At 41.3% G+C, this 13,725-nt stretch overlaps 1 protein-coding gene across 1 annotated transcript in view; it reads left to right on the forward strand.

Annotated features, from left to right (window-relative positions):
* Positions 1–13,725, forward strand: part of LOC122795779 (endoplasmic reticulum aminopeptidase 2-like) — a 1,481,589-nt gene that overhangs the window by 229,281 nt on the left and 1,238,583 nt on the right. Inside the window, exon 4 of the mRNA XM_044064110.1 lies at positions 10,005–10,125. Coding sequence (XP_043920045.1) covers positions 10,005–10,125 — 121 coding nt within the window. The remainder of the gene's footprint in view (positions 1–10,004; positions 10,126–13,725) is intronic.

Genomic DNA, 13,725 nt, shown 5'->3' on the forward strand with positions numbered 1-13,725 from the left:
GGAACTCCAACCATGTCCCTCCCCCTGAGCTGCAGCTGTTGCAGGCCACCATCCCAGGACATCGAGCACGGGAGCTGCAGGAGACCCTATTGCAGGGTGCCCCTTCCTTTGTGTCCTTCTCAGAAGCTCCCACTGAGGAAGTTCCAAGGAAGAAATCATGCAAGAGGAAGCATATGGACTTCCCTGAGGAGTGCCTTATAGATGATATGGATTACGATGAAGGGGAAGGGTCCCCACAATCACCCCCTGAAGATGTCTCCTTTAGAGACATTCTTGAGATCTTGAAACAGAGGCATGATTGGAAGCCCAAAAACCCTTCCTCTGAGGAATCCATTTTCCTGCAGGGTTTTCGTGTTCGCCCTGCAGGGTTTTCGTGTTCGCCCATCTACCTCTTGGGTGACCCACCTGCAAACGAGCTTGTTCAGCTTGTGCTGCAGTAGGCCTGGAGGGAACCCTGATGCTGTTGAGGCAATCGCAAGGAGACCAGACAAGATTCTCTCTCCCCCTGAAAAAAATCCATATTGGTCAAAAGGTTTACCGGTAGATGCGATGGTAGTGGCGGCGGCCACAAAGAAAGAGCTCGCTGAGGAGAGTCACACTGTTCACCCGCCTAACAGATAGTCCCAAGCAGTGAACAGGCTGGGGAAGTGAGTATTTGCTTCATCGACCTTTGCAATTTGATCCTGGAACTACCTGGCACATTTCACCAGACTTCAGAGAGACCTCATCTCCAAACTCTCTGGTACTCTGTCAGGACAGGTGTCTGACGAGGTTAATAACAAGGTAGCCTCACAGCTAGCGACCCTGGAATCGATATCAAATTTGCCCATGAGGTTAATTTCACATGGAACCGAAGGGGTAGCAAGAGCTGCGGGTTCAGGTGTAGTTATGAGATGTCACGCCTGGATGCGTCTTTGTGATTTCGGATCCTTTTAAGTCTTCCTTCCTTAGTGCTCCATTGGAAGCGTCTTCCCTGTTTGGCCCTAAAGTGAAGGACATGCTAGCCAGGTGTGAGCAGGATGGCAAGACCCTGTCTGCCATTGGTGTATGTTTCTCCACTCCTCAGCTCTCCTTTTCCAGGAACCAGAGAAGTGGGAAATTGTGGCACAAAAAGTCTCAGGGTCCTTTTCGTGACGCACGTGACGAGTTCACCCCCAGAGGCAGAGGGGGTGAATCTTCTGGAAGACACCCCTACAGAGGCAGAGGGGGTCAGTGTAATCAGGCTTCCAGAGATTCATTCTCTGGACAACCCTATCAGCGCTCCTGAAGAGCGGCCTGATTGCTTTCCTCTGGAAGCAGTTGGGGGACGTGTTTCTCTGCACCCCAATGCCTGGCTATTATTTACCACCGATTCTTGGGTGCAGAAGATAATAACCAGAGGTTACCAAATTCCATTTGATTCCTACCCAAAGCCACCAAAACGAATTCCTGACGTTCCACCCAGTCTAAGGGAAGAAGCAGCTCTACAGATAGAAAAGCTGTATTTAAAAAGAGTCATCCAAAAAGTCCCACCAGACCAGATTGGATCTGGATTCTACTCAGGATTCTTTTTGGGGCCAAAAAAGACAAGGGACTTGAGACCAATTTTGCACCTCAGCTGTTTAAATAAGTTCGTCACCCAGACAAAATTCCAGATTGTCACGGTTCAGTCCATTCTTCCCTTTCTGGAGGAAGGCAATTGGATGTGCTCACTAGACCTTCAGGATGTGTATTATCACATCAAAATGGACAAATGCTCCAGAAGGTTCCTTTGCTTCCGGCTGGAAGCCAATCATTACCTATTCCGCGCTCTGCCCTTCAGACTTTCTACAGTCCCCAGAGTGTTTACCAAATGCATGGCAGCAGTGATAGCTCACTTGAGACTATAAGGATTCTGGGTGTTTCCATACCTAGACAATTGGCTCCTCACTGCCCCCACCAAGCATCTACTGGTAACAGCCTTGTACTACACCCTCTCTTTGGCAAATCGTTTTGGAATCTCTATAAACTGGGAGAAATCCAATCTGACTCCAACCCAATCTTTGGAATTTATAGGGGTGAGTTTCAATACCCGTTCTTGTTTAATCTCTCTCCCAGATCACAGGCTATGAAGACTAATGATCCAGCTCTGAGTGATCCTCTGCCATGACATGGTTTCAGCTCTAGAGGTCCTGCAGCTGTTAGGTCAATGGCAGCATCATTATCAATAGTACCCCTGGCAAGGCTTCATATGAGACTCCTACAGTGGCTTTTGTTAACCCAATGGTATCCAAATCGCCACCCTTTGGCCTTCCAGATTCGAATAACAAATTGATGCAAGCAAGATCTATCTGGGTGGATGAAGTCAGAGACACAACTTTGGAACCGTTCCTTCCACCCCTCTCAGCCCAGTGTCATTGTGACCACGGACGCTTCCCTGATAGGGTGGGGTGGGCATTTTCAAGGAATGACAGTCGAAGGCACATGGTCTGATTTAGAGGACAATCTGCATATAAACGTTCTAGAACTGAGTTCAGTGCTTTTGGCGTTGCAAGCATTTCAGTCTGCCCTTCTTTCGAGAACAATTGCTATCAGTCGGACAACATGTCAGCAGTTTGGTATATCAATAAACAAGGAGGAACCAAGTCCTACTCCCTATGTTGAGAGGCCATGAGAGTTTGGCAATGGGCGAGAGCTTCCAACTGCTTTCGTATAGCAATGCGTATCCCGGGGAATTCCAGCGTGATTGTAGACAAGTTGAGCAGATGCATTCTCCTGCCTCACAAGTGGTCCCTCAACCCCAACATAGCGGGAAAGATTTTAAGCTGTTGGGGTCAGCCTTGCTGCGACCTATACACCTCCCTGTCCAACCACAAACGCAGCAACTACTTCACCCTAATTCCCCCGCAGGAGGAGTCCCAGAGGAATGCTCTAATCCACAATTGGCCCACAGGACTACTTTATGCTTATCCTCCCATTCCTTTGATTCTTCCATTTCATGAAGAAATCTCTTTGGTTGAAAAGCAAAGTGATCCTCATAGCACCATATTGGCCTCAACAGGTATGGTTCCCCTTTCTTTGGCCTCATCTACTATGCAGATCTTGGATCCAACTCCAGATCTGATTTCTCACCTACAAGGGTTGAGCCTCCTGAACTTGACCAGTCTCAGGCTTACAGCTTGGCTTCTCTACTTCTGATGATCACCAGGCATTGTAGTCTTTCCTCTCCAGTACATGACATTATCCTGGTTTTGCATAAATCATCCACCAGGAAACTTTATGCTGACAAATGGAAAAGATTTTCAGTTTGGACTAGACAGATTAAACTAGATCCATATTCTGAACCAGTCTCTGCTGTACTCCAGTACTTAACAACCTTCTTTGAGGAGGGTGCCGCAGCTTCAACTATATGAGTTCATTTAGCTGCTATTTTGAATTTTCATAATGGTATTGGTGACTCCTCCTTAATTTCTCATCGCCTAAGCAAAACCTTTTTGAAAGGAGTCTATCACTGCGGACCTCCAATTAGGCAGTCCATAGAACTATGGAGTCGCAGACTAGTCTTACAATCTTTGACACTGCCTCCTTTTGAGCCAGCAGCAACTTGTGACATCAAGTTGGAAATCTCTTTTTCTGGTGGCCATTACGTTGGCCATATGCATTTCCGAGCTCCAGGCTCTTTGCGCGAAGCGTCCTTACTTGATTTTCCATAAGGACAGAGTATCACTACGGAGCAACCCTTCCTTCCTTTCCAAAGTAATCTCTGAGTTTTCTATTAATCAGACTGTTGACCTTCCAGTGTTCTTTCCTAAATTTTCGAACAAGGGAGAGTATTATTTACATTTACTTGATGTCAACTGACAACTGAGATTTTACTTAGGACAAAGATGATCCGTAAATCAGACCAGTTATTTATATCCTTTTCTGGTCCAAAAATGGGAAAGTCAGTCTCTAAAGTGACCTTATCTAAATGGTTTAGAGACTGTATAATTTTCATTTATCACCAAGCAAGAAAGTCTGCTCCTCCAAACATCAGAGCTCACTCTACCAGAGTAAGCAACTTCTGTGGCGTTCCACTCTAGAGCTTCCATGGATGACTTCTGTGCAGCAGCTACATGGGCTTCTCCCCATACATTTATCACTCATTACAAATTGGATCTGGTCTCCAGGAGAAGAGCTTCTTTTGGCTCAATGGTGCTCAGGAATGTTCTTCCATAATGGCTGCCCAAGTGACATGAGGTAGCTGGGACTTTGTCCCATCAGTGATGAATGGAATGAAGATTAACAACATCAGATAAAGAAGTTATGTCTTACCATAACATTCCATCTGTGTTGATCTTCATCCATTCATCACGTCCCACCCTCCTTTCCCCTCCTAGAGGCTCCTGGGGGATACTTTGGGTCCATCTCCTGGATTACGGCTTTTGCTCAGAGACAGCCTCTGCTTTACTAAGTTAGGGCAAACTCGATCTGAGGTAACAGGGAGAAGGGTATTGTGGGTAAAGGCTTAGCTCAAGAGTTTTTGGCTAGCGCGAGCTTGGTATAAAGCCGACTCGGAACCGATAACCCATCAGTGATGAATGGATGAAGATCAACAGCACAGATGGAATGCTATGGTAAGATATAACTTATTTTTTTCACTGTGCAGTCCGTACTGTACCTTATTGATATGTGATTGATGTTGCTCTTATCTGCTGTACATCAGGTTGTTTCACCTGTCCTCTTTCCCTGTGTTCATTCCCACAATGTATCTGTGTGCCCTTATTCAATACACACACTTCACCTGAGTGTTTATTGTATATGGCAGTCCATGTACCATTACAGATCATTTACACAACTTTTGTACAGAATGCCAGGAATGGGATTGCACAATACTCTACGCTGTATACACCATCCTGTACTGTGTTTCGACCATATACATATCATATCTCTCATCTTCTAGATTTTTGCCTTGTATATCTTTTGGTGTGTTCCTTATAAAACCTATGGTTTTCTGGCATATCACTGGGATGATCTCAGGACTGATGTCACACAATAATTTACAGACATTTCAATTTGAGACTTCATATCCTTCAGAAAATGTATCTTCACACAAACCCCTTGTTATTCTAGCACATTTTTAAGTTTAAAAGAGCAAATATGTAAAATCTGCCCCTATTTCTGGATCATTGCTCCCCCCCCATATGTTATGCTTTGTCCAAATTTCCAGCGCTAAGAAATTGAGAGCTATGAAAACTATTACCTGTTAAGCCCTAGTGATCATTATGGCATTCCCCGCAAAATTATTTATTTTATTTGCAGTTTGTTTGCCATGCTGGTCCATTGGGCCACAAAGGAGCCCGTTTTCAATGGAGTTCTGTGGAGAAAAGCTCTGGAAAAATACAAATGCATAGTACACATTTTACATAAACATTTCAGATTACATCATAGGAATACAGAGTAAATATGGTAAGAATAAAAAGAAATTAACATTTATAAAATACATCAGATTAATTCAGTAAAAACAGCAATAAAATGCATTTTTGTATTTTTTTGGAAGAAATAACAGGGTAGGTAATGGTTATAGTAGTTAGTCAAATACGTGACTAAGGATGTGGAACTATAGGAGGCAGTGAATGGCACAATTAAGTTTTAGGAGACTAGGAAGAAATGTAGGAAGAATTAGGTAGGATGGGAACAGGAGCACTTCCATTGTGAAGTAAGTTGCAAATGCAGTAAGGCTTTAAATGAGGAGAGACTGCTAGTGGTGCGGATGGGAGATGGTAGAGAATTCCAGAGGCGTGGTAGAGAGAAGGATATTAGATGATTCCCAGCTGGATGTATAGGTTTGTGCAGTTTAATTAGTTTTTGGGAATTGGATCTTAGAAGTCGATCTGGTTCACGCATTTCAAAGGTATTTGCTAGGAAGGGACAGAGAGAGGGGTCATGAATTAGTTTGTGTGCTTGGGTGAGTTGGGTATAAGTGAGGAAGTTAAGTAGCTCCAGCCAACTTAGTTGGTGAAGGGAATTACAATGATGAGAAGAGGCTTTGTGACCTGCAGCAAATTTTGATATTTTGTTGTAACAAGATGAGAGTTTTGTCTTGAGGGCAGATTGCAGGTTGGTGAAGATAGATGCACCATATAGGAGGGATGGGATGAGTTATATGTTAGCTAGTGTAAGCCTGGTGGAGGGAGAGAGATAACAATTGTGGTGGTAAAGCATACAGAGTATTTTATGGGTTTTTTTATAGTTGATCATCAATGAATATTCCTAATAGTTTAGTGTCAGAGACAATTTCTAGGGGAGTATTATTTTTGCTGGTGATTACGGATGATTGTTTATCTAGGGAAGTGGTCTTGGAGGCAGTGAATAACATAAGTTTAGTTTTGGTTACATTAAGGGCCAGATGGTTGTCTAGCATCCACTGCTCAGTGGAGGAGAAGGTGCTTTGTGTTAGATTGTTTAGAGTGGGGATAGAAGGGGGGAGCAGATAATAGTAGAACCTTCGGCATATTGGATGAGGCTGGAGTTTGGAATGGCTTGGTAGAAATCGTTTATGAATATGTTGAATAGCAGAGGTCCTAAAATGGAACCTTGGGGGGGGGGGGGGGGGCTGTGGATGTATTAAGGAAGGGTGAGATGGCTTTTTTCCATTTAACCGCTTGCTGCCTGTTTGTGAGGTAACTGGAGAACCACTTGGTAGAGGAAGGGGATAAGTTTAGTTTGGAGAGTTTATTAAGAAACAGGTTGTGGGAAATGGTGTCAAATGCCTTAGAGAGGTCGAGGAGAAGGGTGGACACGACGCGGCCAGAATCACAGGCTTTAATTGTTTCTAGGAAGAACAGGAGGGCAGTGGAGGTGATATGACCGGGTCTAAAGCCATGCTGTGTAGGGGTAAGGAGCTGGTTGTTAATGAGATGGGGTTGTTGGTGGACACATTTTTCAAGAAGCTTGGAGATGGGGGATATGATATCAATAGGGCGGAAGTTTGGAATGTCATTATTGTTGCCTCCTTTATGGAGAGGATTAATAAAGACTTTCATCCAGAGCTAGGGGACCTGGCATTCTGAGATGGACCGATTAATTATTATGCTAACATGACCGTAGTGTTTTATATTCAGTAAGGATGATAGTGTTTTTATTTTTGTGGTAATGCGTCCAGGCTTTGTTACAGAGTCGCATAGTAGCTACAGTGTTTTTGATTAACCGGGTTATGGGGTTACTTTTTTCATACGTTTTGTTTTTAGTGGGGCAAAGGAGTTGAGCAGGTTTGTGAAAGTAGAGTTAAAGTAGGAAAGAGCATTATCTAGGGGAAGAGTCTTTAATGGGTTCCAGTTAGTGCTTTTTAGTGCATTTGAGAAAGTTTCAAGACTGAAGTTTTTTAAGCAGCGAGTGGAAGTATAGGTGTAGGTTAGTTGCGTACAGGAGGGGAGAAGGCAGGCAAATAGATTACCAAGTGGGAAGTATACATCACAGTACATTTCAGTGTCGCAATTAAACACGCTAGTATAAATGAACTTTCAGCTACCACAGTTACCTTACAAGTATATCTCAAATATGGCTTCAAGCTATACACTATAATATTGGTGTAGATTAATTAACATTGCTAACAGTTAGGCTTAAACGAAGGCTCCACAAACTAACAGCAAACAGTACTCATTATAATGGGTTAGATTCATGTTTGTTAAGCAAGGTTGTTAGGTGAACGCTAGTCTGAATAGCTTTTCAATGCCACAGTTATACTTAATTAGGCTGTACAAGTGAAATACTTTAGGTACAAAACAGGTTAAATCCTCGTGTTCAGCAGGGGTACACAAGAGGAACACACAACAATTCTTAAAAAAAAAAAAAAAAAAAAAAAAAAAAGGTTGCTAATTTGCATTTCTTTTTATAGCCACAGTTGTGCTTAAATTAGGAAACACAAGAATCCTGGAAAACAAAATGCTAATATGGATTACTTTTCAATAGCCACAGTTTTGCATACTTAAGGGTCATCCAGTAAATATTATAAGTTCAGGGCTGGTTAGACCCTCATATTTAGAGAGAATATACACTAAATATGCTGAAAGGTCAGTACTTCACTCGTTCCGTGTTACTACAACTAGTAGACATATGAACATTTAAAACTACACTGATGTTTCTCAACGCGCATTCAGTACGCTAACACAGGCTGGCAGTTTTGTAGCAGAGTTTTTTCTCTTGTGAAATCCTGCAATCAGACTGTATAAAGTGTTTCCCTGATCTGTTAAAATTGTGCATGTACTTTCTGCAAGAAAAAACTGCAAACCTTTTGTGCTCTGACTTAAACAGGATTGTTTTGCGTGTTGGCATACAATGGTTTCCACAAAACCACTCTTATTTATGTTTAAAGGCGGTACGTGGCATATATATGTGATGAGGGCTGCTGCTCACAGTGTATCACCATGCACACACATAAACTCCATGTATGCTTACACGGAGTGTACTGAATCCCAGGGACAGTGTAAAATCTTCTTTCTGAAAAATGCACATGTGTTTGCTTAATTAAAGCTTACACTCTTTAGGCCTGTATAGGACTGATTTGTGTGGGTGCTGTTTGTCATTTTTCCTATCACAGGATATCATATAGGTAGCGCTGAATATTCAGAATTTCTTGGATTACTTGGATCATTGTCTACTGAATTAATGGCAACTTTGAAATCTCTGCAAATTTGAATACTCCTTGTTTAATCTTATGCATTTTCATTTACGGTTAGTCCCTTCCTACCATTTCACTTAGGACACCACCTCAAATATCTCCAGTTGTCTAGTCCTTTTCTACATTTTTGTCTAAGAGCATAAGGCACAAGCATGACCGTACTGAATTTTGGGCCTTCATTTGGTTCATTTTCATTCCTTCTTTCCCTGATAACCAGTTTATCTGAATTAAGGTAATAGGGGGCACAGACTGTCATGGCACTCAGTAGATGCATGTCAGGTAAACTGATTGTGGACAAGATTCCAAAAGGTTATAACTAAGGAAATGTTTTTTGAGCTAGAACACAGGATTTGAATTGCCTAGACATACTAAAGCATTATAAAGTTTAATTCCATTAGCTGCCAAAAGCAATAAACAGAAAATAGAAATCAAAGTCTAAACCAACTGTTTTTTAAGTATTGAACATTATAAATCAGATGAAAGAATCTGAAGAAAGATCTTTAGAAACAAGAAGGAGCAAATTATATATATAAAAAAAATTGTAGGAACAATACATGCAGAATAATATTCGGGAAGAGGAGGAGTGAGGTTTAAACGAAGGCAGCAGTTCAGCAATGTGTGTAATGTTAGACTGATGATAGTTTTAAAAAAGTAAAATGATGTGTAACATATGTAAATGGAAAAAATGTTAAGATTTTTTTCTTTTCTCTTGTGTACGTTTGCATATGTCTTAATTTTTAATTTAATAAAGATGTTTAAAAAAATCATGTGAATTACTACTGTACAATTCATCTGCAGTGGTACACAAGCTTGTTGTATATTAATTTTGTTGAAAAAATCCACTTGGTGACTAGCTTTTCATAATCTAGTTTGTAATTTTATAGATACTCAGTCTGTCTTTAGAACAGTAAGTTACTTTGTGTGGACTTATGCTACTTGATTGAATCTTGTTGTCCTCCTCACTTTTTATGCCTTTTTGACATATTAGAATTAAGATGACTTTTTTTAGTTTTTGAGAGAGCATGAAAAGCTTTCTAAAGAGTACACCTGTGGCTTAGCAGTGGGCTTTAGAATACTTTACTGAAGGAGTGTGGGGCACTTCCCCATTGAAAATGCCTTAAAACAGTTGAAATGTTCATTTTAACGTAGCTTTTAAAATTTAAAGATATCTCTTCAATGCATTTCTTATGAAATTCTTAAGCAGCCTTAAACACTTGTCTTCTGTTTTCTGTATCACACCTTGAGTCACTGGAGAGGATGTCTAAAAATTAATTTGTGGTTGATCTGCTACAGTTACTTTAACCATTTTATATTTTTATTATTGCATCTACTATTTCTGACAGTACAATTGGTTGTTGACTTAAATATAATTTGTGTGATTTCATAGGTCTCAATATACGCTGCCCCAGACAAATGGGATCAGACACATTATGCCTTGGAAGTGGCTGTAAAGTTGCTGGAGTTCTATGAGCAGTACTTCAATATCTACTACCCCCTGCCCAAACTTGGTAAGTCATAAGTATGATGGAATACATACTGCAGTGTGCTTTACAGGTTTCTAAGAATAGTCAGAATCAGAATCACATTTATTGGCCAAATATGTGCACATACAAGGAATTTGACTCCAGTTTCACTGACTCTCCAAGTATGAATTACATAAACGACATACATATATATATACAACTGTTTAAGAACAAGACAAACGAAATACATGCAACTATTAAGAACAAGACAAAAAAAATGTAAATATACATATGCATATACGTACAAGGTGCAAAGTGCAACTCAGTGCAAGAAATACTGAATTAAACTCTTAAAGAAGCAAGTATTAACAATATATAAACGATACTGCAGAATTCTCGGAGACTTGGGAAACAGAATACCCCAGGCTAATAAGCTGAGTTAACCGCTTATGAACTTGATGGCCTGTGGAAAAAACTGTTCTTCAATCTGCTTGTTTTGGTGTGTATTAATCTATAAAGCCTGGCCGATGGAAATAGTTCAAAAAGATGGTGGCCTGGATGTAAAAGGTCGGTGATGATTTTCCCCTGGCCTTTTCATGACTCTGGAATAGTACAGGTCCTATAAGGGGGGCAGACTAGCACCAATGATATTTTCGGCAGACCTGACTATTCGATGTAACCTATTTTTGTCATGATTAGACAGAGATCCAAACCACACTGTTATGGATGAGCTGAGAACAAACTCAATGACTGCTGTGTAGAACTGAATCAACAGTTCCTTTGGGAGGTTGAATTTCCTTAGCTGTTGCAGAAGGTACATTCACTGTTGTGCCTTTTTTATCATGGGCTGCACACTGGTCTCCCACTTCAAGTCCTGGGAAATTATAGATTCCAAAAACTTGAAGGATTCCACAACTGACGTATTGTAGTACCACTCCTAAAGTCCACTGTCATCTCCACAGTTTTAAGAATGTTCAGCTCCAGATTATTTTAACTACACCAAAGGGCCAGCTGCTCAACCTCCTGTCTGTATGCAGACTCCACAATTCGTGATTAGCCAGATGGTAGTCGTATTGTCCATGTATTTAATAAGCTTGACAGAGGAGTGACAATAGCAGTGGGGATAGCACATATCCCTGGGGGATACCTGTATTGATTGTGCGATAGCTAGCTGTAAATTTCCACAGTTTCACTTGCTGTTTTGTATTGGTTAGAAAATCGGTGATCCATTGACAGGTGGAAACGGGAATGGAAAACTGGGAGAGTTTCAAGTGAAGAAGTTCCAGAATTATTTTATTAAATGCAGAGCTGAAGTCCACAAACAGAATCCTTGCATATGTCCCTTGGTTGTCAAGATGTTGCAAGATATAGTGCAGGTCCATATTAACTGCATCATCCACTGACCGGTTCTCTCGATAAGCAAACTGAAGGGGGTCCAATGAGGGAGCTGTAATATCCTTTAAGTGAGTTAACACCAGCCTCTCAAAAGTCTTCATGACCACCGATGTCAATTCAGTCCTGATATACTGAATTTTTTAGGCACTGGAATGATTGTTTGATACAACCTAAGGGAACTTCACACAGGTCTAATGATTTATTAAAAATCCGAGTAAAAACAGGAGCCAGTTGATCAGCAGAAGTATTTAAACAGGAGGGTGAAACCCCATCTAGACCAGCTGCTTTCTTAATTTGCTGTCATATATATATATATATATATATGTATGTATATATATATATATATATATATATATATGTGACAGTAACAAAGTGTCACCTAGTCATGAATCGATTTAATATTCCCAGAGTGGTCTTTGTGCATGTTTGATTAGGCCGGATTGTTAAAGGAATGTCCGGTACTTTGCTGCAGCCATTGTTAACAATCAGCAGTACCAAAACCAGTCACAAGACTGTTCTATTTTTAGGCAAGAAATATCTGTACTGAATTATCTGTTTTGGCATAAGCAATCACACATTTATATAAATGAAAACAAACCATATTGACATTTCCAATTGTAAACATTATACATCACTTACAATCTTCTACACAGCCATTGTCAAGTCAAATATTACATAGCCAATTCAATTACTGCCTTCCCTTAAACCGCATTCCTCCTCTAAAACATTATTTCTGCATGTATTGTTCCCACACTACAAGACTGACAAGACTGTTGAGGTATTGATGTTATTCGTGTTTCACTGTTGCAGTCATTACATTTGGGTTATCTGCTTGCAGGTAGCCCTTAGTTGGCCTGATTAACAAAGTCTTGGGTCCTGCGTCAGTTGCTGTCCCTTCTTCCATGACATCAGGTCGTCAGGGGTATAAAACATGCAGCCGACGCCATTACATCAGTCTTTCTTGCCATGCTGTGCCTGAAGCAGAAGCAGTTCGCAAGTGCCGGTCGGCCGACTCCTGAAATTTTAGTTTTCGAGTTTCAGAACCAAAGTCTTCAACTAAAAGCTAAGTACCCCGTTGGGGAAACTTTTTCTTGCTCTTAACCGATGTCAGTAAAAGTAAATAATTGCATTACTTGTGGAAAGCAAATACCTCATAAAGATTTTCATTTGTACTGTATTCCTTGCCAAGGCCAAGACCACGACATACCTCGCTGTCAGTTTTGTGTCTTATTTAAACCACAAACTATCCGTCGTCGGTATATTTACGCTTCTAAATATTTTGGTGCTTGGTTCAATTATCCTGAAATGTCTTCGGTCAGCCATCCAACTACTGACATTCCAAAAAAATGCAAAGATAAAGACAGAGACAGGCCACCTAGGTCCAAAGCTGCCGACGATGCTTCTCCTAAGCCAATCGCCAGTTCGTCGGTACTCAGTGAGATGCTTTTGCAGCCCCTGATACCCGCTACTTCTGATTCGCAGGCCTCTACTTAGACCCATTCGGAGACCAGTATGCCGCAAGATGCTTCAACTGTGGAACCTGCGGATGTCTACCTTGGATGGGTCCGGAGCCGCTGTGCAGGCACCAGCTTCTGAGGGTGTATTCAGGCCTACTGACTTGTGTATTAAACTGATGCCATCTTCGTCTTCAAGACCTAAATCTCAGACCATGCCTAAAAAACTGACACCCAGACCGCATGGTCAGGCCTCTATGTGTACAAAACAGATGATAAGAATGGCTGAAGACCTTATTACTTTAATCAGGAAAAGCCAGCCTTCCCCCTGTAAGAGACCTAGGACTGAGTTTTTGTATGATACTTCCGAACAGGACTATGAATTTTCTGTTTCCTCTGATGAACAAGATTTACCTTTATCTACCTATGAGGATTCTGATGCTGAGGACTCCATTCCCTCTGCTTCCCCCCCAGAAGATTTCTCTTTTGGTGAAACCTTGCATACTTTCAGGGAGCATTTTCGTTGGGAAAGTCAGGATTTCTCTGATTCTAAAAATAGGCTTAGGGATTTCTTACTCCTGCCCCAGCACAGGCCTTTAGCCATACCTCCTGTACTAGACATTGTTGATGATGCATTTGCAGAATCTAGCTTGGCCCCTGACTCTTTATCTCCTGCTTCCAGGAAACCTGATGGATATTACAGTGTCCCTGACTCTCGCAAGTTCCTTTTCAAAAATCCTACCGCAGATCATGAGACCATTTCACATGGGCCCAAGGGCATTAAAGCTTCTACTGC

The sequence above is a fragment of the Protopterus annectens genome, chromosome 2.part2, assembly GCF_019279795.1.
Source record: "Protopterus annectens isolate FY-2018-M chromosome 2.part2, PAN1.0, whole genome shotgun sequence".
Taxonomy (NCBI): domain Eukaryota; kingdom Metazoa; phylum Chordata; order Ceratodontiformes; family Protopteridae; genus Protopterus; species Protopterus annectens.